The 27,191-nt window shown below is 32.6% G+C and overlaps 2 protein-coding genes, 1 long non-coding RNA gene and 1 pseudogene across 5 annotated transcripts; 3 read left to right on the top strand and 1 right to left on the bottom strand.

The window, feature by feature from the left end:
• Nucleotides 1–3,627: 3,627 nt before the first annotated feature.
• On the top strand, nt 3,628–5,192 carry LOC146903444 (putative F-box protein At4g22030 pseudogene; annotated as a pseudogene). The gene has a single exon (XR_015022410.1). The product of XR_015022410.1 is annotated as a putative F-box protein At4g22030 pseudogene (transcript).
• A 3,287-nt stretch (nt 5,193–8,479) lies between these two features.
• LOC146903443 (Glycine cleavage T-protein family) lies at nt 8,480–12,195 on the bottom strand. The gene is made up of 4 exons (XM_085731607.1): nt 12,064–12,195; nt 10,899–11,459; nt 10,052–10,170; nt 8,480–9,215 (listed from the first exon to the last, which is right to left on the bottom strand). Exons 2-4 carry the CDS (start codon nt 11,454–11,456, stop codon nt 8,669–8,671), a joined length of 1,224 nt encoding a protein of 407 aa, XP_085587733.1. The 5' UTR covers nt 11,457–11,459; nt 12,064–12,195; the 3' UTR covers nt 8,480–8,668.
• Nucleotides 12,196–17,050: 4,855 nt separating this feature from the next.
• LOC146903442 (uncharacterized) lies at nt 17,051–22,425 on the top strand. The gene is made up of 2 exons (XR_015021159.1): nt 17,051–20,605; nt 22,172–22,425. It is a non-coding gene; the product is annotated as an uncharacterized LOC146903442 (long non-coding RNA).
• Nucleotides 22,426–24,672: 2,247 nt separating this feature from the next.
• LOC146903441 (orotidine 5'-phosphate decarboxylase) lies at nt 24,673–27,131 on the top strand. Of its 2 annotated transcripts, none has more exons than XM_085731606.1 (7): nt 24,673–24,766; nt 24,867–25,111; nt 25,231–25,350; nt 26,040–26,198; nt 26,309–26,481; nt 26,568–26,673; nt 26,798–27,131. In XM_085731606.1, exons 2-7 carry the CDS (start codon nt 24,899–24,901, stop codon nt 26,825–26,827), a joined length of 801 nt encoding a protein of 266 aa, XP_085587732.1. In that variant the 5' UTR covers nt 24,673–24,766; nt 24,867–24,898; the 3' UTR covers nt 26,828–27,131. The 2 variants fall into 2 exon arrangements, with proteins under 2 accessions (XP_085587732.1, XP_085587731.1); XM_085731605.1 differs by having other exon boundaries at nt 25,228–25,350.
• The last annotated feature ends 60 nt before the right edge of the window (nt 27,132–27,191 follow it).

The following is a 27,191-nucleotide window of genomic DNA, read 5'->3' as shown; positions in this document are numbered from 1 at the left end:
CCGATTGGTTGGTCAAATTTGAAGCTACTATTGATAATGAGATTTGACTTTTTTTATTGTTGCCCTCCTTTACTTAGTATCGGCATAGCTGTTACTATAGGAGGTATCTTTCATTAGACTTTAGTTTTCTTTTTTGTCTTGTTTTTTCCCATTGATAAAAAAAAAAAACTCCGTGACTAACTAAAAGTTTTTATTTTACTGTTTTGAAGACGAAAACAAATATCAAATATCATATATACACTTCGTTCCATGAAATAATGTTTGATTTTACATATAAACAAAAAGTTACATGTATTTGGTTTAAAGATGTATTATTTTGCTTGGATAAAATATCGGATTAATACATTTATTCCTTTTGTTTTTCTCATATATAGCTAGTCTCATTCTTGAGAAGAGATATTCCATTTAAAATCTTTTTAATTTCTTATATTTAAAGAGATAAAAATATAAAAAACAAATATTCAAAATATAAATTAATTAATGATGATGAGACAATTTAGTTATAAGATCCCTCATTTATTTTTTGTGTATATCCCTCGATAAATAATACCCTCCATTGATTTTTATAATCGGAGAGATCCTCACTCCTCATTGGTCTTGCAATAAAATTAGATACTCCCTCCGTTTCAAAATACATGTCCAATTTTTGCAATGTGCACTATTCATTTGACTTACTTTGACCATATTTTTTTACTAATGTATAAATACAAATATTAGCATGTAGGATATTGTTTGATTTGTCTCGACAAATATTTTCAAAATATTAAATTTTTATAATTTTTTACTTTAGATAATTAAAGATATTAACGATCAAAATTGTGCATTGGCATATGTGAAGTGGTTGACTTGGACATGTATTTTGAAACGGATGGAGTATTGTGCAACAAAGTCCATCTCACTTAGAAAGCTCATGTCACTCGCTTATTTTAATTGATTGTAAATTTCTGTTGACTGGATTTTAATCAATTAATTAATTAGAATGTTTTGTTTATTTTAAAGTATGCCTTTCACGTGACGTGCAAGTATTAGATTTCGCTCAACTTACCAAAGCTCATTTTTTATATACTTGGACTAGGACTGGAATGAAATTAAAACTATTAATTAACCAAATTAGTAAAAGGAAAAATAACAGTAAGAGGTTCCTCAAGAGAAGAGGTGTCTAAAACATTTGCAAATCGATTGACTTCTCTTAAAATATGATTTATATATAATTATATGACATTGTCCTATCTTACCAGACAAGAAATGACTTTTATAAAAGAAGCTTAAAAAAAATAAAAAGCTTATTTTCAGCATCAGTCTTTTATCGATCTTGAACACTTCATGTATCTATTTTGTTCACCGATACATTTGTCTATGTATAAGTTCTTTTGTTATTTTCACTAATATTTTTTATTTGAAAAGGTTAAATATATTGATAAATGATAACATGTCCTTGCTAAAGAAGAACAAAGACATGCTTAATAAAAATTGCAAAGCAACGGACATCCGTATACATGTGAAATACTAAAAAAGAAGGACACGGATATAATAAAGTCCTTGTACAAAACTCCAAAATAAAAAATAAAACTCGTCACCCCACAAAAATCTATGCTATCAAATGATTTTTTATTAACATATCAAACGATTTTTTATTAATATCAAATTTTATTAAAATTATCTATGTTATAATATTTTTTAATCCAACTGCCAATCTTTTAAAAGAAATCATAGTTAAAGACAGTAATAATTTTTTATTACAATGAAACGATTTTTTATTAATATCAAATTTTATAAAAATTATCTATGTTATAATATTTTTTAATCCAACTGCCAATCTTTTAAAAGAAATCATAGTTAAAGACAGTAATAATTTTTTATTACAATGAAACGATTTTTTATTAATATCAAATTTTATAAAAATTATCTATGTTATAATATTTTTTAATCCAACTGCCAATCTTTTAAAAGAAATCATAGTTAAAGACAGTAATAATTTTTTATTACAATGAATATTAATATGCATGTAAATACACCTTTTTTTTTTTCTATAAAGACAGCACTTCAAAACACATGTATGATTATTTATATGTTGATAAATAAACTTTTTCATTTATTAAGTACGCTTTAAAACATTGTACCAAAATAAAAATACGCTTCAAAATACATGTATCATTATTTATTAGTGTCATTGTTTGGATTTAAAAAAAGAAAATCAATGTCATTGTTTGTCCAAAAAATGAGAGAAATGTATCATTAATAATTGCAAGACATAATATAGATTAAGTCATGTATGTAGTTTTTGTCTTTGCATTTAAAATTATGTGATAACTTTTTTATATATGTGTGAAAATCATCCGCTTATGTGTTTATGTTGCGAAATCGATGAAAAATCACACCAATAACAAACTTGATGTGTGGAGCAAGGGATAATTAAGCAACCAAAATCAAAGTGTATGGAACACTTATAAATACAAGTCAAAAGTAGAAAACAGTGAGAGAAAAGAAGAGAGAACACAAGAATTTGTTGACCCAGTTCGGTCCAAATTGATCTAGTCTGGGGGAGAGAGCAGCCCTCCGTTTCACTATATGATGAGTAACGTTACAAAAGGGATATCAATGGGTTACAAGAATAAGTCTCCCGCCTAATTCTACCCAAATCCCAGCCTCTTCCCGTAACCAAGAGACTCAATCCTAATAGTGTTTCCCAAGGTGAATCAACCTTCAAACCCTAGTTTGTTGCCAAGAGATAAACTCTATACAAACCCTAGTTTGATTTCTAAACCTTTGTTTCAGCCCCCTCTGTCTCAAGGTTTACACTGATACAATGCCTATATTTATAGTAAAAGTAACTCCCATAAAATTGTAACAAATCTGGCCCAAAAAATACGTTTCTGAAAAAATCCTGCACGCGAAATCGGGCCCCGATTTCCAAAATCAGCCGCCGATTTTTCCAGAACAATAAGCCTTCCAAAGGCAGCCAAAATCGGGCCCCGATTTCTCAAATCGGCCACCGATTTCCACTTCCAGCAAACATCAATTTTGGCCTCCAAACTCCAATTTTGAGTCACTTTCACAACAATTTAAGATTGAAAAAGTAAAAGCTCTTGGTTTATTTATTTAATTTTAGAAAAGTTATTGGTATTTAAATAAGAAGGAATTAGTATTCTATTAGCTAGTATGAAGACTAATATATATAAGCTGTCAAAAAATTTATGAAGTTGGTTTGTGAATGAGGATTGAGTTAAGCTCGTAAGGAGCTTATTTAAAATGGATTCAACTCTCGTTGTTGATGTGACGATTATTTTAGTAGGTAAATTAAATACTTTTACAAATACATTTTAAATTTTATTTCAAAAAAAAAAAATACATTTTAAATTTTGAAATTTGTCCTAACTTTGACGAGTTTCGAGACCGTATTCATGTAAACTATTATTCATTAAAAAAAAGGTTATGAAGTTGGTTTTAATTTTACTATGTCGCAGGTTGAGACCTAAGCCAAGCACCTGGCTGAAAAATTTGAACAGGACCAGGTCAATTAATATTGGTCAGTCTCCTATGTCTTTATTTTGATTCTGACTTTTCCCCTATGTTTTGGTTACTTATATCAATATTATAAATACCCACCACCTACACATCCTCCATTATATCAATCTATAAATCAATACCAAAACAAAACATACACAAAAATACATTATACCCTTCAAATTAATATTTTTCATTTCATGGCTTTGGCCTCCATACATACCTCAACAACATTTTCTTCTTCTATTCCTTTAAGAAGATCAGTTATTAATGCTACAATCCATGTCCCAAAAACCAATAATTATTTCTCTGTGCCCAAGATTCCTACTAGAAAGCATGTTGATGGATCAACAACATTTACAGAATCAGTCCCATTATTACATGATCAAAACAATGTCTCCAATTCAAAAATCTCAAACTCAAACAACTCCACCATCACCATGCAACTCTATACTATTTTAGATTCTGTATCCGACAGAATTGAAATGCACAACAACCTCAGCGAACAGCGACAGAATTGGAACAACCTACTTCTAAACAACATCAACATGATCACACTTACTGCTACAACATTAACCGGTGTCGCCGCTGCTAGTGGTGCTATTGGAGCACCACTTTTGGCTCTTAAACTATCATCCACACTTTTGTTTTCTGCAGCTACAAGTATGCTTCTTATCATGAACAAAATTCAGCCTTCGCAACTCGCAGAGGAACAAAGAAACGCTACAAGATTGTTCAAACATCTTCGAAGCCAGATCGAAAACACGGTTGCTCTTGGAAATCAAACAGAACAAGATGTTAACTGTTTCATGGAGAAAGTTTTGGCACTTGACAAAGCTTATCCACTTCCTTTATTAGGTGTTATGCTTGAAAAGTTTCCAAAAAAATATGAACCTGCTGTTTGGTGGCCTGCAAAAAGAAAAGAAGGAAATGCTGCAGAAAGAAAGATGAAGAAGAAAAATAGTACTAATGGATGGAGTGAGGAATTGGAAATGGAATTGAGAGAAGTTATTGAAATTGTGAAAAAGAAAGATATTGAAGATTATGAAAGACTTGGAAATATAGCATTGAAGGTTAACAAAAGTTTAGCAATAGCAGGTCCATTACTCACTGGAATTGCAGCTATAGGTTCTGCATTTGTAGGAAACAATTCTGTTGCAGCTATAGTTGCTTTAATGGCTGGTTCATTAGGTGCTGTAGTGAATGCTTTTGAACATGGTGGACAAATTGGTATGGTTTTTGAAATGTATAGAAACTGTGGTGGTTTCTTTAAGCTGTTGGAAGAGGCTGTTGATGAAACATTGGAAGAGAAAGATTTTGAGATGAGAGAAAACGGAGAGTTATTTGAAATGAAAATGGCTTTGATGTTGGGAAGAAGTGTTTCTGAGATGAGAGAACTTGCTTCAAAATCAAGTTCTTGTCGAATGAAAGGAATTGATGTTGATGAATTTGCTAACAAGTTGTTCTAATTGCGTATGACACAAGGAAACTGATGTAGCTGGATTAGTGAGCAAGTTGTTTCAATTGTACATAACATTGATTCATTAAATTCATTTTTTAATTATATGTGAAAACATGTTTTCCTATTCTTTGTGTACAGATATTTATTTTATATATAGAAATTAAAGTTCAGTTTTACATTAATGTGAGTGTATACTTTCTTTATGGTTAATAGGATGTTCAAGAATCAATACTCGGTCTCTTACGATATTTAAGAATTTATTTCTTTAGCTTGTTCAAAAAAAGAATTTATTTCTTTAGTATGTGCTCTTTTATTTTTAGAGGAAATTTCTTTAGTACTCTTGTAAATTCTGTTTAGAGAACTTATATATTTGACTTCACAAACGAATGTCGCAATAAGATAAAAAATCAAACAATGTTTATAAAATGACAAACAACACAACACTCAAACGACAAAATCACGAATAAACACAAATGAAAAACTTGATTTATGTAAAAAGCACTTATTTAAATTAAAATAATGAGAAACAATGCAAAAGGATGATTTTAGACCAAAAATTTATTCAAAATCACATATCTCCGATGAGCAAACAAGAAAGAAAACCTAGAGGAGAAATAAAGTTTTTCTCTAAAAGAAATTGAGATTGTCTATGTGTTCAATAATGTGTTGACACATCGTTTAAAGAACCTATTTTTTTATTTTATGAATTACATGTTGATTTTAACTCATCAAAATGATGTAAGAACACATCATTGCTGTATGGGTGAAACTTTTTAACACATACAATTCATATAAATTAAACTAATTTCTAACACTTACGGTGTATATAAATGTACTTTTTGACATCCATATATGCAATTTTACATCATAAATGAAGTAATTTCCTTAAAAAAAAAAAACATAAATGAAGTATTTAGTCCTAGTAGACACTAATTATTATTAATATATCATTTTTCAAAAAAAATAATTAATTAATTGGAGAGACTAAAAGACCCCTTCAAAAAAAGAGACTAAAAGATCATTTAAAAAATTATAAAATACCTTTTTATAAAATCTATTAAATTAATTATTTTGTGTAAAAATCATATTAATTATATTGTTTTCCCTGCAAAATAAATTAATTATATATATTTTAATTTATGTAACAAAATCTTGTGTTTAACGGAGATGTATTGCCAAAAAATGAAAATTTTGTAACGGTATCCAACGAGGATTTGTGAAAATCTTGATGGTAAAGAGTATTACATTGGTTGGGAGATAGCTTAAGCAAGTGTTAGACCTAACCACAAATTATAACATAGTATCAGAGCCACCTGCTACTTGGTCACCCACCATTTATATACACGAATCAAGTTCAATAGTGTTAGTCTGAGAGGATGTGTTAAAGAATCCTACATTTGATTAAAAGATACATGAACAAGTGTTTTATAAGTGGAAATTATTCTCACCTCAAAAGTCGGTTTTGTGGGATTCTGTTCGGCCAACCAGAGATTCTAATAAGTCCATTTTGTATCAATAATTTGTAAAAAAAACCAATATACTGAATTTCTATTGGATGGCAGTATACTGCTCAGTCTTCACAAGCACAATTGATTTCATCATCTATATTCCAAATCTCAGTTACCGCGCAGAATTTTGAAGGGATAAAAAAGATAAATCAATGCTCAGCCTTGACCATACATTCATTCTCAGATAAGGCAGCAGTCATTCATTTGGTGAACACTAATTAATGAATAATTATGTGGTCGTGATTGAGAAAGGACCCTTAGTGTGAGTATTTGTTTAATACTATACTAGTATGCAACTCAACTATTCAACACCGTGTTTTTCATTCTTTTATGTAAATTGAATATTGAGTCGATCATTGTCAATGATATAAGCCATACAATTAAATTAGACTGGACCAAGTAGGTTCAAGAATTAGATTTTCATAACTATTATTATCCATCACAAGTCCACAATCCTATTTCCTTTTGTTGCGAAGTCAGAACTAAGAATAATATAAATGTCTAAGGTATATATATATATATATATATATATATATATATATATATATATATATATATTATAATAATGTGAATTCTGTTCAAGAATTTGATTTCTATTCTTTGATTAATTAAAACACACTAAAATATTGTGAAGAAACTATAAAACTTGTACCTAAGATTATCTGACCCATTTTTCAATGATAGACTTGTGAAGATATAGCTTAGCCTATAAGTTATCGTTGAGTAGCAAAGTGAAAAATGGGGAGCTGTGTTGTTCAAGAAGTTTGAACTAAAAGAATGAGTTAAATGATCGGGTTCAAACTTTAGTGAAACAGAAAATATTAACATAATAACTGGTGTATTAATATTTGCCTATGAAAAAATTTAGGTACAAACGCAGAATACTTTTATTACGATAAACAAAAGCAAAAATAGATTGTGATTTTTTATAAAAGTTTTAAATTATTGAATATCAAAATCACTTTTATTTTAATATGTAACAAACGGACTCATATATAAACGAGGAAATAATTTGGCTTGGGAATCAAGGATTAATGGCGGTGTGCATAAAACTTGACTATTAGCAAGTTGTTGACGACATCTCCAACAAAACTGGCATCAATTCCGAATTAGGAGCTATTCTAAATTATTGTAAAGCTTCACTCTCTAGTTTACCAAACTTTAAGATAAGTTTCATCCGGCGACAAGCAAACAATATGACCCATTTGTTAGTAGGGGTGTCATTGTTTTATGTTAGTCCTCATTATCATGATCATATGTCATCTTGTATTGATATTATGAATGAAATGAGTTAATTTGGTTATTGTCAAAAACAAACGGACACATTTTTTTCTTCAAATAGTCTAGTAGCTAGAAACTCACTTCTTAAGGTGAATAAACAGGATGTCTATGATTCAAGCACCAACCCATGCATATATCATGCAATGTCACTATCAACGTTCAACAGACCCATGATATTGTTTCCTGTGATTCCAGTCAAGCAAATAATAATACAGATAAAATTATTAAAGTCTTTTATCACTAGCTGGTATTTAATGAATAAACAACAGGTTCCAAAATACTGTTACCCGACAACTAGGATTTTGACTAGCTATCATGAATTAGCTTCATTGAACTAAATATAAGAAGGCAGTAGACTTGGACTGTAGAAAAAATAGAGTATTGAAGTACGTAGGAAATGCCTGAAATTAATGCGGTCCAAAGGTCATAAATTCCCAACGGTGGGATTGTCATAGAATGCAGTAAATCATATGGCTTGGGAGCTTTGTGATCTAATACTAGTCAAGTGTCAAACTTTAGAACATGAACATCATTGTGCCCCAGAGATAATGTGAATATTGAGCTGACATTAGAACTTAACTCCCTTGTTTCAACACAAGCAGTTTCTTACATAACGTGCAGTTGATAATTTTTGTTTTTAGAGGAACTAGCACATGTGACACATTGCAATGGTCTTCATGAATCTATAGTGTGTATTGTTTTACTTACTATAGCGCAGTACGCATGATGAAAAATATGGGAAAATTTCATGATAACATCAAGTTCAAGCAGTACAGTGTTTAAAATGAAATTGAGTTATTAACCAAGATGAAGCCTTGTACTTGATGTGAGAAACATAATAATGACATTAACATTTATGTAATGTTACACTCTGTAGGAAAATTAGTCAACAAAGGAGAAATGCTGAATGGAATTATGTAGGCTTGTAGTATTTTGTGGGTACAAATGGCATCTTTGTGACAACTCCTTCATTCGCTTTTCCTCGAATAATGATCTTAACTTTGGTACCTGCTTTGTGCAATCCAGATTTGACATATCCCATAGCTATGTTCTTCTTGAGACAAGGACTGAATCCACCACTGGTGACTTCACCAATGTTGTTGCCTCCTTCATCTTGAATCTCACTGTGACTTCTAGCAGGTGGACCAGAAGAAATGAAACCGACACGCCTTATGGAAGGCCCATCTGCGAGCTGTTTCAAGATAACATCAGCTCCTAGAAAACCACCTTCTGCTCTTCTCCTCTTACCTATAGCCCATGTCAGTCCTGCCTCAATTGGTGTAATGTGCTGTTCCATGTCATTGCCATACAGGCACAATCCAGCTTCAAGGCGTAGACTATCTCTAGCACCAAGTCCTGTCAATCTTACTTTCCCTTCAGATTTTTCAAGTATTGCCTTGGCAAGATCTACTGCATGCTCTGAAGGAACTGAGATCTCAAATCCATCTTCTCCAGTGTACCTGAAGGTCCCATTAGAGTGTGTTGTTATGTATGCATTGCACAAACAATGGGATAAGACATGAAGTGTTCCTATGACTCAATAACACAAACATACAAAAAAAATATAAGCATAGTGATCCAAACTAAACTAACTTGCAACTAATACTAACCATTGTAACCAACTTTCCAACAAATATCCAACTATATCTAACAGAGGTATTGGAGAGTTGGATTATGTCTTCCTTTGAGAGAGAAAAAAAATTGCATCATTCAGTTTCCTTATTTACGATCCAATCACAAGGTAGTATAAAGCGATTTGGAATGAATCAACTTTTTTATTTAACTTTATTTGTTTTATAACAGATGATAAATAAAACATTGAAATGCACAGTATATCAGGTTGTTGTGATTTCATGTGTGTGTATAACTTATACACATTTTATAATTTAGATTTGGATTTAAAATATAAATAAAATCAGTTTATTGTTAATCTGTGTTTTAAATCACAACAACCTAAGTTAAAACAAATTCTATGAGTTTAAAAAGTTCAGTTTGATTTGGACCAAATCAGACTTCAAAATGTAACCCAAAAAATCAAATCAAATGAACACATTTTTGGTTTTCGATTTGTCAGGTCACGTTTAGTGATTTAAATCAGATTGGGTCAATTCATGAACACCTCTAATTAAAATCATTTAATCAACAAAAGAAAATTACAGTGATAGGAAAGACAAGATAGTCAAATTGACACAACAAGAAATTTAAGGAAACATAACTGTAAATCAGATGAACTTCTAAGAATAAACTGCTACTTTGGTAGAAGAAAACCACACACACACAAAAAAAGGAAGCATACCCTGTTCGTGTGAGAAAGCACTGTGAGCCATTGATGTCCAACACACGGAACTCCCCAAAGTATAGCTTGCTCAAATCATCTTTTGTCAGATGTTGAAGAACTGGGGCAGCAAGGGGACCCTGCTTCCAAAGACAATAAGAAAAACTTCATTGATGTTCGTTACAGTGAGGTACAAGTCATTAGTTTAAAACACCCTCAATCTATTTTCAACATTAACATGGGTACAAACCACCTGAAGTAAATTGGAATCATTTAATGACCAGACGAAACAAAGTATGTATCATACTACACTCAATGCTGTCAATCGCGGAATTACAAAAGTATGTTCAAATCTGCTAGACAACAGTGCAAGTGCAATAGCACCGCCATTTGATAACACTTCGTACTGATTAGCATAGCGCAGAACAATAGCAATTTGTTCAAATTTCACTATGCTGTAGTCACTATTTGACAACACTGACTGCACCAAAAGAGACACAGGTTAGGGTGCAGGGCACCTTAGAATGTACTGGATCAACTCTTAACAATCAATGCTTTAGTGTCTAGACTCTAGATTACATTACAGCCATTTTGAGTGAAACAGATGGAGGAAAGTTTACAAGAAAAAAGATTGAAGAAAAAGTTGAAACACTCCCTAAAAAGGATAATACACTTGAAAGAATATTTCCACTATGCTATAGATCTTAAAAATTGAAATGAAGAGGTGCAAATAGGGAAATGATGAGAAAACTCAAAAGCAGCAAGAGATAGGTACTATATATCAAACAAAACAAAAAAAAAAAAAAAACAAGTTGAAAGTGTGTGTTTTGCTTGCATGATGCTAATGTACAATAGAGTAATAAATGACCTGTAGAGCAAGTAGAGTTCTCTCGTCATGAATGTGCCACGACACATCGCCACCTTTGGCCTTGAATGCCTTCATATGCTCCTCAATATGAGCCAAATCTTTATCTCTGCACCCGGCATTCACAACCAAGTAAATGTGATGATCCGTGACCTTAGTAATGACGGAATCATCGATAGCCCCTCCCTTTTCATTAGTGAAAACAGTCAATGTCCCAGTTCCAGGTGCAAGTGCAGCAACATCAGCAATGACTAACTTCTCAAGGAAAGAAACAGCATCTTTTCCCTTGAGGCTTAAACCACACATATGGGCAACATCAAAAAGACTACCATTCTGTCTACAGTTTAAGGTTGAGTCCATGATTGAGTCCTTGTATTGAATAGGCATGCTCCATCCAGCAAATGGGACCATCTTACCACCATGAGCAACATGGAAGTCATAAAGAGCAGTCTTTTTCAGGTCAGAATCCGTAGCGAAACATCTGCGAGCAACAGCCTTCTTATCTCCTTTGGCGAGACGGCGAGTGATTGATTGGCCAAGTTGCCACAAGCCCCCTCTCATTTTCTTAAGCAAAATATGTGCAGTAGTAAGTATAATCATGAGACAAAAGACAGTAACTTAACAATGCCAACAACACAAAGTATGCCAAAATTTCAATGTAAAAATTGAAACAATTCACAAAATTGCTCCTAATTGTAACTAATTAAATTCGGTGTCAGCTCAGTGATAAGAGCGAGCTTGAGTTTGAAATTTGAAGACGGGGGTTCAAATCTCATATTTCAGAGTGGTAAAATGAATGAGCACTAGTGTGACAGTTAATAAAAATATCAAATTCATTCCTAAAATGCAAGTAATATTAGTTCTTGTTTTAAGTAAGTAGATGTGATTGGTCGGTCTCAAACAGAAAATCAGAATTGATGCTCAGAAATCGTATCAACTGTGTATTAATGTAATGTAATGCAGCAATAAATGAATGATACGAGGTTGTTGATCACCAACCACCAGAATGAGAAAGAGAGAGAAGAAAAAAGAAAAGTTGATGAATTGTGTAGATCTAAATATAAATAAAAATATTGTAGATCATAAAGAGGTTAGTTAGTAACCAAATATGATATGATATGCGAAGTATCATAGCAGATAGTAAAATGGGAGTAAAAGAAGCACTCACAGAGATTGAATTTGAATTGGTTGTGTTCGGAAATCAAATCAGCACAGTGGAGGAGGCGAAGAAGCCTCTGTTCTGTTCTGTTCTGTTCTGTTCTGTATAATTTGTTTGTTTGAAATATAAAATGAAACGCACAAAAGAAAAGAAAGAGAGGCTCAATTCAATTATACGTTGGTTTTTGACATAAAAAAAATACAATGTTATATATTTGTTTATTTATTTATTAAATAATTTAAATAAAGAGGGAGTTGGTGGGTGTAAGATGATGAGATAGAGAAGTTCACTTGACCTCATCTTTTTAGTGAGTGTCCCAAATCGAGTGATACCCAATCCTTAGTGAGTGGTAACAACATCATCACCATTACCTTACCCTTTCATTTCTTTTCCCCATCCATGTTTTCTTGCAATGCAATTGATGTATCCCATCCAACGGTTCACCTCCTGTTTTTTATTTATGGGGGGCCCACTTGGATTGACGAATCACACTCACCCACACACGGTTTCATGTTGTAATTAATCTCGACTATTCATTCATTTGTGATCAAACCATTCAAGTTAAAGATCCATTAGATCCGCATTTACTTTGGACAACCAAAGTGCATAATTGCATCACACAATTCCTCCATCGATATTTTTTCGTTGGTTCATATTAGGTTTGTCAAAATCACAGTTAGTATTGCGACAAGTTTGTCAAAATCTTTGTGTCATTGTGAATTTGTTTAACCCTCCATGATACCAAACATACACTTTTTAGTTTTTGCAATATTACATTGACTAACTAGATTTTGAATTTTGCAGACTCATTGTGATATTAAACATGCATTTATCCCTTAGGATTATGGTCCTCTTATTTTTAGTTTTGGAATTTTAGTCATTTAATTTTTAAAATTTTACCTCATAGGAATATCCTCCGACAGAGATTAGATATCGTTAAACGACGGTAGAAAACTTTTTTATATCTATAACATGATAACTTCAAAAGGTGGTCTTCTAGAACTTCATAAAGCTTGTGAGATATAGGGACTAGATATGGGGGTCAGAGTAAGATTTTCAAGCACTTAATATGAAAACGGGCCTGTGAATCTACATACTTTTTAGGCCTTTTTTTCAGGTACGAATCTATTTGAGTAAGCATGGACGGGTAAAACAAAAGGAGTGTTACTTTTCCCACCCTATAGCTTTCCTCGCGCGCCCTATTTTTTTCCAATTTTACCCATAGTCCGGATTTCATAATCCGGAACGCATTGTTAGTAATTTTCAGATGTCTCCGGATTATAAAATCCGGATATGTATTTTAGCAGAACTTTTGCAATTTTAAGCTCTACAATTCGTAAAATAAAATGCGAATAAAATAAAAAAAACATAAATAAAAAGACACAAACATAAAAACAACTCATTTTATTAATATATGAACAATACATTACAATAATTTTCAAGCTTTTTAAGCTTATTACATAACATCCTAAATCTATTTCTAATCTCCTAAGAGCCTAATTCTAATCTCCTAAGAGCCTAACCACTGCTATGTGATCGGACATAGCAGTAGCTTGGCTATTGGAGGAAAACCGGAGGAGGGGGGAAGAGGAGGGCGGGAAGAAGAAACCAATGCCCCTGAGGGAGGTGGGGGGTGCTCAGACTTACGCCCCGACAGGCGAAGCTAATAACCACACTGACCCACATGACCCTCAGATGAACCGCCCTTCGTTGCAGCGCGGTTCCATCCTCATTGACCGTTCATACAAACCCTGAAAGTTTTCAACGAGGCCCTTATCTATGAAAGACCAACGATGGAAAACCATGGTTGTAGAAGGAAGAAGAGGAGGAGAGGGATGGTGTGAGAAATGGTGGGGTTTGGAAGGGTATTTATAGGGAGGGGTGGGTGAAAAATGGTTGGGAAACCATTAATGCAGTCAAAAAATGTGGTAAAACACGTTTTTTTGACTTGACCACCAACAAATGCGTGTGGTGCAGACCACCGGCCATGGCACTGAGGCGTTCCGGAATATACAATTCGGAATGCACCTTTGAATTCCGGAATATATTTTCCGGATTAGTGCAATTATGGTGCTCTTATGGTGAACGAGGGGAACGTTTGCACTTCTTTGTAGGGCTAAGGACATTCCGGAATGTATAATCCGGAATGCTTCAGCATTGGCTTCTTTTGAAAAATTGCTTGGCTTCTTTTGAAAGAGTGTCATCAATTAGTGGTTGGACGGTTACAACTACTAACACGTTTTCATTGACTGTATTAATGACCTAGGACTTGTTTAAGGCTATAAATAGGCTTCCATCTTCAACAAATACATTCATTCTTCACTTCACCTCTTTCCTTCCATTTTCTTCAAATTTTTTAAGTATTGTAGGAGTGTCGGTGGTGTCATGGTCATTGTTGACCGTTCCTATGAACCCTGCAATAGCATTTCAGCTTGTGTGGGGTTCATATAACGGTCAACAGAGACCCTTGACATCAAAGAAAGACACAAAATATTCATTTCGTCTTTGTTCGGATTATAATTTCCGGAACTCTCTTCACCTCTTTTCTGCCATTCTCTGCAAAATTTTTAAGTTTTGTAGGAGTGTTTGTGGTGTCATGGTCATTGTTGACCGTTACTATGAACCCTGCAATAGCATTTCAGCTTGTGTGGGGTTCATATAACGGTCAACAGAGACCCTTGATGTAACACCCCAAATTTCATATCAAAAATATTTTGGTAATATTAAAGACAAATTATTTTGGGCATGTATTTATAGATATATTTATATATATTTGTGGTTGTGATTTTTAGATTGCTATTACTTTAAGAATACTATCTTTTTATTGATGATTAGATCTTGAATGCTTAAGCTTATTTTAATTTATAAAACTGATAATGACGTAAGTTCTTTATATTAAATAAATATAATTTTTTGTTTTAAAATAAATAATATAGTAAATATTATGAGAGATGTGGGAAGATAGTGCTAGTGTTTATATCCTATTATGCCTATATGTACCTACACACGTAACTTATTCCAACGCACACCTTAATCTAAGAAGCTTGATCCATTAGCATATGTATGTATATGATCCAACAACCCATCCCCTTTTCAAGGCCGAAAATACTACTTGTATATGTGTATATATATTTATATACCATAAGTCGCTAACTTAATAGCCAATAGTGGTCGGCGATGACAATATGTACAGATAAAGGAAAACCTAGACATAAGAGAGAGAGAGAGAGAAAGGCCATTGGTAAAACATCATCGTATTGCAAAGAGAGAAGACCTCGTGCAGATGGGATGCTAGCTTTGAGGAAAAGGATCAATTAAGCTACTTTCTTTCACAAGTCGCTAGGTTGGAGAACAGAAGACACAATTGTTAAACTGTTTGGACTTGTTGCTGTCCTTGAGTTCAATGTCTATTGTGAAAGCTTCAATTCAGGTATGGGGTGAGAGAGAAGAGTTCGAGATCATGAGTGTAAATTAATTGGGATGAACGGGAAAGCCGTATTTCCCAAAGTTCATTCGGGGCTCACCGCGACGGTTGTAGCCCTTTGAGAGAATAATTAATTAATGTGCAAATTTAGATGTGGAAGGTTAAAAGAAGAATTAGAAACATTATTAAGGTGTTGCTTGATTTAAACTATGTGAATATGTGGTATTTGAAGTCATGGATAAATTTGTGGGTGCTTATGCTTGATTTGCTGCAACTATTTAGATTGATGACTTATTTAATGATTGATATAGATGTGATGTTATGTATTAGAAGTTGGAATTGTAGTGGTGCCGTATGCCTAGTATAAATAATAGTTTATTTTTTTAAGTGATTTTATAGAGATAATAATTGAAATTATTCTTACTATCTTTGAATGTGTTCGAAATAAGATTTATTCTCCTTATAGATGTGTCTTGGATACCATAATGCTAAATGTATTATTTTAAGATGTGTAAATGAAATATATTATTTGACTATGTGATATTTGAAGATGTATATGATTTAAAGATGTGGTATGTAAAGATGTGATATTTAAGAAGTATAGTTGATGTATTATTTGACTAAGTGTAATTTGTGAATTATTTAATGATGTGTATTTGATAATGATGCTATTTAAAGATGTTGATGTTTATCGTTTGATGTTGTTGACCATTAATGTCATAAAGTTGTAAGTGTCGGTCTAAGTTGTGAAGTCGTAAGAAGTTGTCCAAATTATTGGAATCATATAAGTTGTTTAAGAAGTTCAAGATGTCTAAGTTGTAGGAGTTGAGTCCATTGCATACTCATTAAAGTTGGGGGCTTTAGGCCCGGCAGCCTTTGTGCTCATTAAAGTTGGGGGCTTTAGGCCCGGCAGCCTTTGCGCTCATTAAAGTTGGGGGCTTTAGGCCCGGCAGCCTTTGCGCTCATTAAAGTTGGGGGCTTTAGGCCCGGCAGCCCTTGTGCTCACACTACGTTGGGGGCTTTAAGCCCGGCAGCTTTATGCTCACTTGTTGAAGAGCCTAATTACGCTCATATATGTTGTTGAATGGTACCACATGCATTTGCATATCAAGAAGTTTCACGATGAATTAAGTTGTTAAGTTGTTAAGAGTGCATTGTCAAGTTGAGTCGTGTTGTCGAGTCAAGTTGTTAAGTTGTAAAGTTTTAACGAATTACTTTGTGATGTCTATTAATGTAATTGTGTAAGACGATGAAGGTGATTATTTGTTGATGTCCTTATGAAGATGGTTATTGGTGACTACATGTGTTGTGACTAGTTGGAATTGAATTGTGACATTGTGTTTGTGAAGTTTTTTTTTGGTCCTTAAGTTGTGATGATATTTTCTACTAATATAGATTGAGATGATATAGTATATTCTTCAAGGTTCTGAATATTATGTTTGTGATGTGAAACGACTTTGACTTAATTGCTTACGTGTTCTTCTCATTTTTTTTATACTATTACATGTTCTCGGAACTCACCCCTTCGTTGTTTGTGTTTGCTGGCTTGGCCCTGCGGTTGCGAAACCGTAGTTATATAGGTTATGAGTCTTGGAGTCAAGTGCATGCCTTTCGTGAGGACTTGTCTTGTGTCGTCGATTATTTTGGGGAAAAGCACCGCTCTGATAGTGACACGGGAAAAGGGATATGCTTACTTATTTAATTTTGTGCAAGAAAACCATTGTCTATGATGTAAAATGAAATATTTTCAAAAGAAAAAGATTCGATGTTATTATTACTATAATGTTTAATGAAGTGAAATATGAATTATGTTTGTTATGAGTCAATGTGATATCCTAAATTTTGTGGAAGAATTCCTATATCATTAGAGAAGTTTTTATTTGACACTTTCCGCTGCGAATCAAACTCCATTTTTAATTAAATAATAGCAATAATTATTAATTGGGATTTAGGGTGTCACATAGTGGTATCAGAGCAGGTCTGTCCAGTCAGACCGAGTGGGTGTCGTGTCAGTGTAGTGTCAGTTTTTTCTGTCATATTGGTTTTATTTTATTTTGATTATTTGGCTATTGACATAGAATATATTGAGATTTTACATTTGTACTGATTTAGTCCTCGTGTGCTCTTGAGTTACTTATGATTATGAAGTGCCTAGTTTGTTCTTGAGACCAGCGACTAGCAAGTTTTGTTTCTTTTATGCTTTTATTTCCATTTGAAGTTTGTGTTTTGATTGACTAAGTGAATTGTGATAATGTATTTTTTTGTATTGATCCATGTTTCTGTTTTGTTGCTGACTTGTTGCAATAGTTGAATGCTAAGTTCTCATCTTGCTTTGTTACTCATGCAAGACTACAGACATAAAATGCAATTAATTAGTCTCTTAGAGTTATCTTTTCCATTTTATATTAATGGTGTAGTAAATTAATCTTTCTGTCAACTCTTTAGATCATTAAAGAACTCCAAGTAAAGAACCGCAAGTAGTGAATTTTTTTTTTTTTTTGTTTCATTTTCTTTCCATCATTTTTTTTTAGCAAACCATCATGTTGTTATTGAAGACTAAGAAACCATACGAGTATGTCCCGAAAAAAAAATACGGTAGTCCAATCAGACCGTGTGGGTCATGCATCAGTCATGTTCATTTTGTCTTTGTTTATATCCTTGTTAATTGTGTGATCGTCTGCTCACTATACTATTGTCTTATGTGCCTATGATTCTTTGTTGTGTGTGTGTGAAGATGTTGTAAAACTGATGTGTTTGTGTCTATTTTTCTTTTGAAGACATGATTTAATTAGTAAATGTTTCTCCTTGTTGCTGTAGTTGAACATGTTTAGGTAATATAGTAACAAAGGGACTTATCTTGTGTCTCATGTCTGAAGGGATCTGATATTAGTTTTACTAGAAGTTGTGCCCTTGCCTCCTTTTTATGCCATGAGTGGTTGTGGCAATTCAATTGTGTTTATTTTTTTCTTTCTTCATGAGCATTTTTTTTTATCTCAAGCTTTTAGCTCTCAAGTCCAATAATTGTTCCCTCTTTGATTGTTTAGTGATGCCTGTATTACTCTCTTGACGGCATTGTGTATTTTACATTCCTACTTGAATAAGGGAATACCTTCTAAGAGTTGTTTATAGTATCCAGTCTTGCTATAGTATAGTGTGTTGAGCTATTTAGTTAAGCAATACAATATAATTTCCTATCCTTGAATTTTGGACAACATAGATTGTGTCTTGTTTTCTTACTTGATTGTTTAGGGTGTGTCGTTGGAATAGTCTAGTGCATGTATATTCTTACTTACCACTACAAAAGACACTTATATGTATTTAAAGGAACTAATGACTCCATTGCACGGTGACGTCAAAATTTTAGCAACTTCAAAACTTTTTGATAGATGAAATGTGGCAAAATATTTAACCAGTTTAGGTGAGTGCTTGTTTTATTTTAGGAAAACCATAATCCATTATTTTGTTTAGGTTAAATGAATTTTAAGATTTATTTATAGAGTTAAGGATAAGGTCTCTGTTTGTAGCTACTGTGGGTATTTTGGGATTAGTTTCCGGGTTGTTTTTGCGATAGCCTAATTCTCTACTTTGGTTGTTTGTCTTGTTTATGCCTTTCATTTTGGTTGTAAAGTGAACCTATGACTGATTTTCATTTTCTTGATTGCTTATGTGAAGGAAAAAAATATATTTTATAGCTGTATTTTAATTTGTGTCGTCTCCTACTGGATGCTAATTAGTTTTTAATTTTCCTCATTATTATTACTAATTCTTTCATATATCTATATTCCTATTTTCTTAATGAATTTCTTCTTTGATTGAAAGAACATGTTGATATGATATTTGCTTGAAAATGTTTTACTATAATTTTATATATTTAAAAAAAATATATACATGTACTTTGCTGGCAAGATTTTAGACCCTTGTTTCAACTTTTTACATTACGCTTTTAAATTAGTGCAGGGAGTCTATGTGTTAAGGTGTAGAAAGTGAATCATTTATGCGCTATGTGGTTCTCTATTTGTTGAAAATCATAATTTATATTAGGGTTATAGCGTATGTTTGTTATGAGTGGAACTATGATGGGTTGGTGGCTCTTATTTTTATCTACTTGTTTGTTGTTGTCATTAATTTAGTTGTTTAAGCCTGGTGTTGGGGCTTTATGGCTGATTTATTTGCCTTCGTGAATTTTGAGGTTCTTCCCTTCATTGTTGGGAGTTTATAGCGCAAAACTTGTTTTGATTTTCTGTTGTATTATAGTGAGGCTTATGGTGAGTTGGTGTTTGAAATAATTTATAGGTTAAGATATTGAAGCAAGAATTAAATTAGTTTTCTCTTGTACTCTGAATTTCGAGGACGAAATTCTTTTAAGGGGGGTAGAGTTGTAACACCCCAAATTTCATATCAAAAATATTTTGGTAATATTAAAGACAAATTATTTTGGGCATGTATTTATAGATATATTTATATATATTTGTGGTTGTGATTTTTAGATTGCTATTACTTTAAGAATACTATCTTTTTATTGATGATTAGATCTTGAATGCTTAAGCTTATTTTAATTTATAAAACTGATAATGACGTAAGTTCTTTATATTAAATAAATATAATTTTTTGTTTTAAAATAAATAATATAGTAAATATTATGAGAGATGTGGGAAGATAGTGCTAGTGTTTATATCCTATTATGCCTATATGTACCTACACACGTAACTTATTCCAACGCACACCTTAATCTAAGAAGCTTGATCCATTAGCATATGTATGTATATGATCCAACAACCCATCCCCTTTTCAAGGCCGAAAATACTACTTGTATATGTGTATATATATTTATATACCATAAGTCGCTAACTTAATAGCCAATAGTGGTCGGCGATGACAATATGTACAGATAAAGGAAAACCTAGACATAAGAGAGAGAGAGAGAGAGAAAGGCCATTGGTAAAACATCATCGTATTGCAAAGAGAGAAGACCTCGTGCAGATGGGATGCTAGCTTTGAGGAAAAGGATCAATTAAGCTACTTTCTTTCACAAGTCGCTAGGTTGGAGAACAGAAGACACAATTGTTAAACTGTTTGGACTTGTTGCTGTCCTTGAGTTCAATGTCTATTGTGAAAGCTTCAATTCAGGTATGGGGTGAGAGAGAAGAGTTCGAGATCATGAGTGTAAATTAATTGGGATGAACGGGAAAGCCGTATTTCCCAAAGTTCATTCGGGGCTCACCGCGACGGTTGTAGCCCTTTGAGAGAATAATTAATTAATGTGCAAATTTAGATGTGGAAGGTTAAAAGAAGAATTAGAAACATTATTAAGGTGTTGCTTGATTTAAACTATGTGAATATGTGGTATTTGAAGTCATGGATAAATTTGTGGGTGCTTATGCTTGATTTGCTGCAACTATTTAGATTGATGACTTATTTAATGATTGATATAGATGTGATGTTATGTATTAGAAGTTGGAATTGTAGTGGTGCCGTATGCCTAGTATAAATAATAGTTTATTTTTTTAAGTGATTTTATAGAGATAATAATTGAAATTATTCTTACTATCTTTGAATGTGTTCGAAATAAGATTTATTCTCCTTATAGATGTGTCTTGGATACCATAATGCTAAATGTATTATTTTAAGATGTGTAAATGAAATATATTATTTGACTATGTGATATTTGAAGATGTATATGATTTAAAGATGTGGTATGTAAAGATGTGATATTTAAGAAGTATAGTTGATGTATTATTTGACTAAGTGTAATTTGTGAATTATTTAATGATGTGTATTTGATAATGATGCTATTTAAAGATGTTGATGTTTATCGTTTGATGTTGTTGACCATTAATGTCATAAAGTTGTAAGTGTCGGTCTAAGTTGTGAAGTCGTAAGAAGTTGTCCAAATTATTGGAATCATATAAGTTGTTTAAGAAGTTCAAGATGTCTAAGTTGTAGGAGTTGAGTCCATTGCATACTCATTAAAGTTGGGGGCTTTAGGCCCGGCAGCCTTTGTGCTCATTAAAGTTGGGGGCTTTAGGCCCGGCAGCCTTTGCGCTCATTAAAGTTGGGGGCTTTAGGCCCGGCAGCCTTTGCGCTCATTAAAGTTGGGGGCTTTAGGCCCGGCAGCCCTTGTGCTCACACTACGTTGGGGGCTTTAAGCCCGGCAGCTTTATGCTCACTTGTTGAAGAGCCTAATTACGCTCATATATGTTGTTGAATGGTACCACATGCATTTGCATATCAAGAAGTTTCACGATGAATTAAGTTGTTAAGTTGTTAAGAGTGCATTGTCAAGTTGAGTCGTGTTGTCGAGTCAAGTTGTTAAGTTGTAAAGTTTTAACGAATTACTTTGTGATGTCTATTAATGTAATTGTGTAAGACGATGAAGGTGATTATTTGTTGATGTCCTTATGAAGATGGTTATTGGTGACTACATGTGTTGTGACTAGTTGGAATTGAATTGTGACATTGTGTTTGTGAAGTTTTTTTTTGGTCCTTAAGTTGTGATGATATTTTCTACTAATATAGATTGAGATGATATAGTATATTCTTCAAGGTTCTGAATATTATGTTTGTGATGTGAAACGACTTTGACTTAATTGCTTACGTGTTCTTCTCATTTTTTTTATACTATTACATGTTCTCGGAACTCACCCCTTCGTTGTTTGTGTTTGCTGGCTTGGCCCTGCGGTTGCGAAACCGTAGTTATATAGGTTATGAGTCTTGGAGTCAAGTGCATGCCTTTCGTGAGGACTTGTCTTGTGTCGTCGATTATTTTGGGGAAAAGCACCGCTCTGATAGTGACACGGGAAAAGGGATATGCTTACTTATTTAATTTTGTGCAAGAAAACCATTGTCTATGATGTAAAATGAAATATTTTCAAAAGAAAAAGATTCGATGTTATTATTACTATAATGTTTAATGAAGTGAAATATGAATTATGTTTGTTATGAGTCAATGTGATATCCTAAATTTTGTGGAAGAATTCCTATATCATTAGAGAAGTTTTTATTTGACACTTTCCGCTGCGAATCAAACTCCATTTTTAATTAAATAATAGCAATAATTATTAATTGGGATTTAGGGTGTCACACTTGACATCAAAGAAAGACACAAAATATTCATATCATCTTTGTTCGGATTTTATAATCCGGAAACACTAACAATATGGTCCGGAAAACATAATCCGGACCAGGGGTATTTTTGAAATTTTTGCAGGGCGCGCGAGAAGGCCATAGGGTGGGAAAAAAGTAACACTCAAACAAAAGAGGGTTGTTTTTTCCACCCTCGTCCACACTTGCGTCTGAAATCTAAAAAGTTGGAGAGTATTTTTAACGTGATTTTATATTTTCTTGATCATATAGTTTGAAATTTGTATGATGCATGAGAACCAGAAGAGTCGAGAAAGAAACCATAAAACAAAAAAAATGCCATCTTGACGTAGCAAAACACAAATGAACTTTGTTACTTCAAATTGAAATGTCACACGATAAAATAAGTGGAAAAAAATTATACGTTTTTCTTGAATTTAATAATCAAGCACCAAGTAAATAACTTTAGAGACATTCAATCATGTATAACACTTCATTGTAATATTATATATATTTTTTAAATACAAAAATCTAATAGTAACATGTTTTTGTTACATGCTTTAAAAAAAGCATATTCTTGTTACACATTGAGCACATACATTTTTATTTACGGTTAATCATTTTTATTTACATCTTTAGCATTTTAATCGAACTTTAGATTATCAAGGTTCACTTCTCCCAAGAATCCGAGGGTTAAGATGAAGAAAAAAATTTATGGTTGATATATGCCGAGAGAAATATCTATAAAATTTCAAAGATATTAAGTATTTTAATTAGTTGATATTGATAATAATTTCTCATATAAGTTCTTGGTTCAAATTAGTTAAAGTTACGCAACCCCCTTAAGAAAATATAAATAAATATTGGTCATTATATCTAGATGTAAGGATTTATTGTCATCTTGCAATGATTTTAGTGTGAGCTATGTCAGGAGACAAGTAAATAGGATAGCTCATAGCATAGCTAGAGCTTCCTTATCTCACCCTAACCCCCATATTTTTTATGATGTACCATCTACATTGTACTCATTATTCTTTAATGAAATGAATTAGTTTTGCCTTTCCTAAAAAAAGAGAATGATTCTTTCAAAAAAAATAGAGAATGATATTTTTCTCTTATAAAAAATGTGTTATTTTTCAATAAAAAAACGTAGAGTATGTAATAAAAACTAGATATAACATATTGCGTACTCTCTTATTATTATGTTATTTAAAAATAAAAAATAGGTTGAAAATAACACTTTGTCAAGTCCTCTTAAATCTTAATCATGGCAGAAGAGAAGTTAAAAATGAAATATTGATTGTTTAGGTACAGTACACGTAACTATTGTCTATAGGAGTGGCATGGAGATAAAAGCATGAAGAAATAATAAAATAAATCATCATCACTTTTTCTTCATTATACCATATAAATATAATAAATCTATAAATATATAAAATACGATTTAGTCTTTGTTATTAAAATGTAAGGATTAATCACGTAAACATAATTCAGTTGGTAGACGCGTTGTAATGCTTAGAGGTTGGAGTTTAAATTCAAATTTTTTCACTTATTCATATTAAAGAGTGAAATTCTTATCAACATATTAACAAAAAAAAAAAGGGAATTAAATTGACAGATTTCATATAAGTTAATATTCTTATAGTTTAGAAACTTTTTTTTTTTTTGAGGAATTATAGTTTAGAAACTTAAATTGAAAAGAGTGGTGGATAGTTCCAAGAAACTTAAATTGGAAATACTCCCTCCGTTTCAAAATACATGTCCAATTTTTGCAATGTGCACTATTCACTTGACTTACTTTGACCATACTTTTTTACTAATGTATAAATACAAATATTAGCATGTAAGATGTTGTTTGATTTGTCTCGACAAATATTTTCAAAATATTAAATTTTTATAATTTTTTACTTTAGATAATTAAAGATATTAACGGTCAAAATTGTGCATTGGCATATGTGAAGTGGTTGACTTGGACATGTATTTTGAAACGGAGGGAGTAATATCTATCGAGGGAGATGAAAACGATCCTTGGCGGCCAGAAACCATTCATACAATTCATGGTTTTTTTTTTTTTTTTTCTCTTCTTTATAAGCATACAATTTGTGGTTCTGTTTATTCCCCGTTTCATTCATATTTCTCTCTTTTTTTCCCATCCAACTTTTCATTATTTCCTTATTTCAGCTCAAGCCTATGCTTACCCTCAAACAGGTATATCCCTCTTCCTTATGTTTTTATATCTATCTATGTTATATTTCTCTTAATAATAAATCACTTCTTTCTATTAATTAATTTCTTGGTTATTTTGAAGGGAGCAATATCATATTATATCATGGTTCAAACATGTTAACGGTTTATGCTCCAAGAGCTATTCTAAACTTCCATTTATACCAAGACTCAACTTCAACACAACAAACATATTATTCATACAAGATCAATAATGTTAATTTCATAAATTTCAATTCTACTTTTCCTAAACCTTATGGAAGTCCTTGTAGTAACATATTTCTTAGTTCATCCTTCTCTTGGAATTGTGAAAAGCGACACAAATGCCTGGTAATTAAGCATGCATGCTATGTTACCTCAATTCTTCATCTACTTTGGTCCATTTGATTTATTTATTAGTCTTTTCTTTTAGTGATTGATATGGTTTTGGCATGATATAATTGCAGCAGTGTGGATCACATGACTCAATGTCATCTAATGATGAGTACCGTTCTTCACGCAACATAGCCATCACCTTGTTCAGGAGATATAGGAATTTCACTGATCGTGGTGGAGGTGACAATCTAAAAGTATGTCCACTGCCTCTAGCATCATAATTGAAAATATGCAACTATCAAATTTTAAGAGTTTGAAAAATTATTTCTGATTTTCAAATGAATTGTACACCAGTTGATATACACGTTGTACGTTGTTATAATAGGCAGACTCAAATTGTAATGAGATTGATATTTTGCAGTTCAACCCCATTTTTATGCATTCCTTATAGTTTTGAGCTGGTTTAATTAAGTGTAATAGGATTGCACATTGTATCATGCCGAATTTGAACTCTCTAATTAGTTCTTTGGCAAAGCAATAGGAAACTCTATGTTTGAATTTGTGGTGATTTTGGAAAAATCCAACGACACTGTGATCTTGTTGAATCTTCAAATGGCAACTTTTGCGAAAATCACGTTGGCAATATGTATGCCACATTCACGGTCAATGTAAACATGCACTTATAGACACTTTGTTAAGTTAGATTATATTTGATGATCCACATAAAATCCTTGTGCGCGTTCTTCTTCTGTGCTCTTCTATAGTTTCTATTTACTCTTGTTTCTATCTTAACAAATAGTATACAGAACAAACTGATATAGCTAGTTGTCCCTTTCTTGTATAACTCAACATGCTCACTTCACACGCTTCCTTTACACCTTTTGCTAGTTGGTTCTTTCCCTCTATATTCCAATAAGAGGTGATTTACGTTTTTCATTTTCAGGAGTTCATCACTGCTGGGGTGAATGCATATGAACTTGGGTGCACTGATGAGGGATTAAGGAAAGAGCTTACTGACATGAAGGACTCTGGCTTTGAAATTGAAGCAATGCAAAGTTACGGTGGGAGCACAAGCTTGAAATCTAAAATCATATCTAATGAGGTCTATGATTCTAATCACTTCTTACTTTGTTGCTACAGATGATTTTCTGAAGTCATGAATTCAGCTAGATATCGAGTTACCTTATTTGGCATGTTTTTTGTGTGTTGCAGATTGATGAGTGCATTCTGTGGTTAAGCATTATATTCATCACCATCTTGTGTACACCCCCACCGACTATTGTTAGATGGTCATCAACAACTCCTGTGTCAGATGAAGTGAGACTTCAGTGGAAAGGATTTTGTGCTCTCATAGCAAATGCATATTTTATGAAGGGAATGGCTTGGTAAGATACAGTGCTTGAATTTCATGTTTTTTTTTCTACTAGGTGGGTGAATTGTTCTTTACCTGGTTACTATGTGTTTACTGAAGGCTTCCTGTAAAGACTCTTCAATTAGAGCAAACGGCAGTGATGGGTGAAGCTGAGACACCGTCAGTTGTTGCTAGCCGAATGCGATTAGTCTTCAGCACCCTTGAGGTCAGTAATTTACATTTTGTAGTCACTATGATATTTAGAAAATTTATTTGCATAACAAAGGTTACCAAACCATATGTCTATACACTTGCTAGATATGATAATAAACTTGAATTCGCTGTTGCAGGTAGTGAGTCCACAGTGGCCAAGAGTATAGACAATGAGATCAGATCATGTTTACCTTTTCTCAACAATCCATGCAGAGCTGTGTTTCACATTGGCTGGCTAGGGTTAAAATACGTATCAAATGTGATTATTATAAAGAAAAACAGAAAAAACTAAATAGTCAAGCATTTTTCCTATTTTTTTCATAAAAATAAAAAGAAGCCATGTATTTTATGTATATCAATGTTTTAGTTCAATTTTGTACATTTGTTAAGCAGTAATAACCTTATGTCCAGTAAAAATCATTATATATACAGGGGTTGAGTTTGAACTCCAAACACCTCAGTTATTCGCAATTAAGACGTAAATTTCTAGTTGCAGGGCTATTTGACCAAAATAAATAAATAACTATCAGT

The sequence above is a fragment of the Medicago sativa genome, chromosome 8 (genome assembly GCF_051527215.1).
Source record: "Medicago sativa cultivar Bolivia chromosome 8, Bolivia_mono, whole genome shotgun sequence".
NCBI classification, from domain to species: domain Eukaryota; kingdom Viridiplantae; phylum Streptophyta; class Magnoliopsida; order Fabales; family Fabaceae; genus Medicago; species Medicago sativa.
Note: the sequence above shows the minus strand (reverse complement) of the source record. Positions and strands in the feature narration are given on the sequence as shown.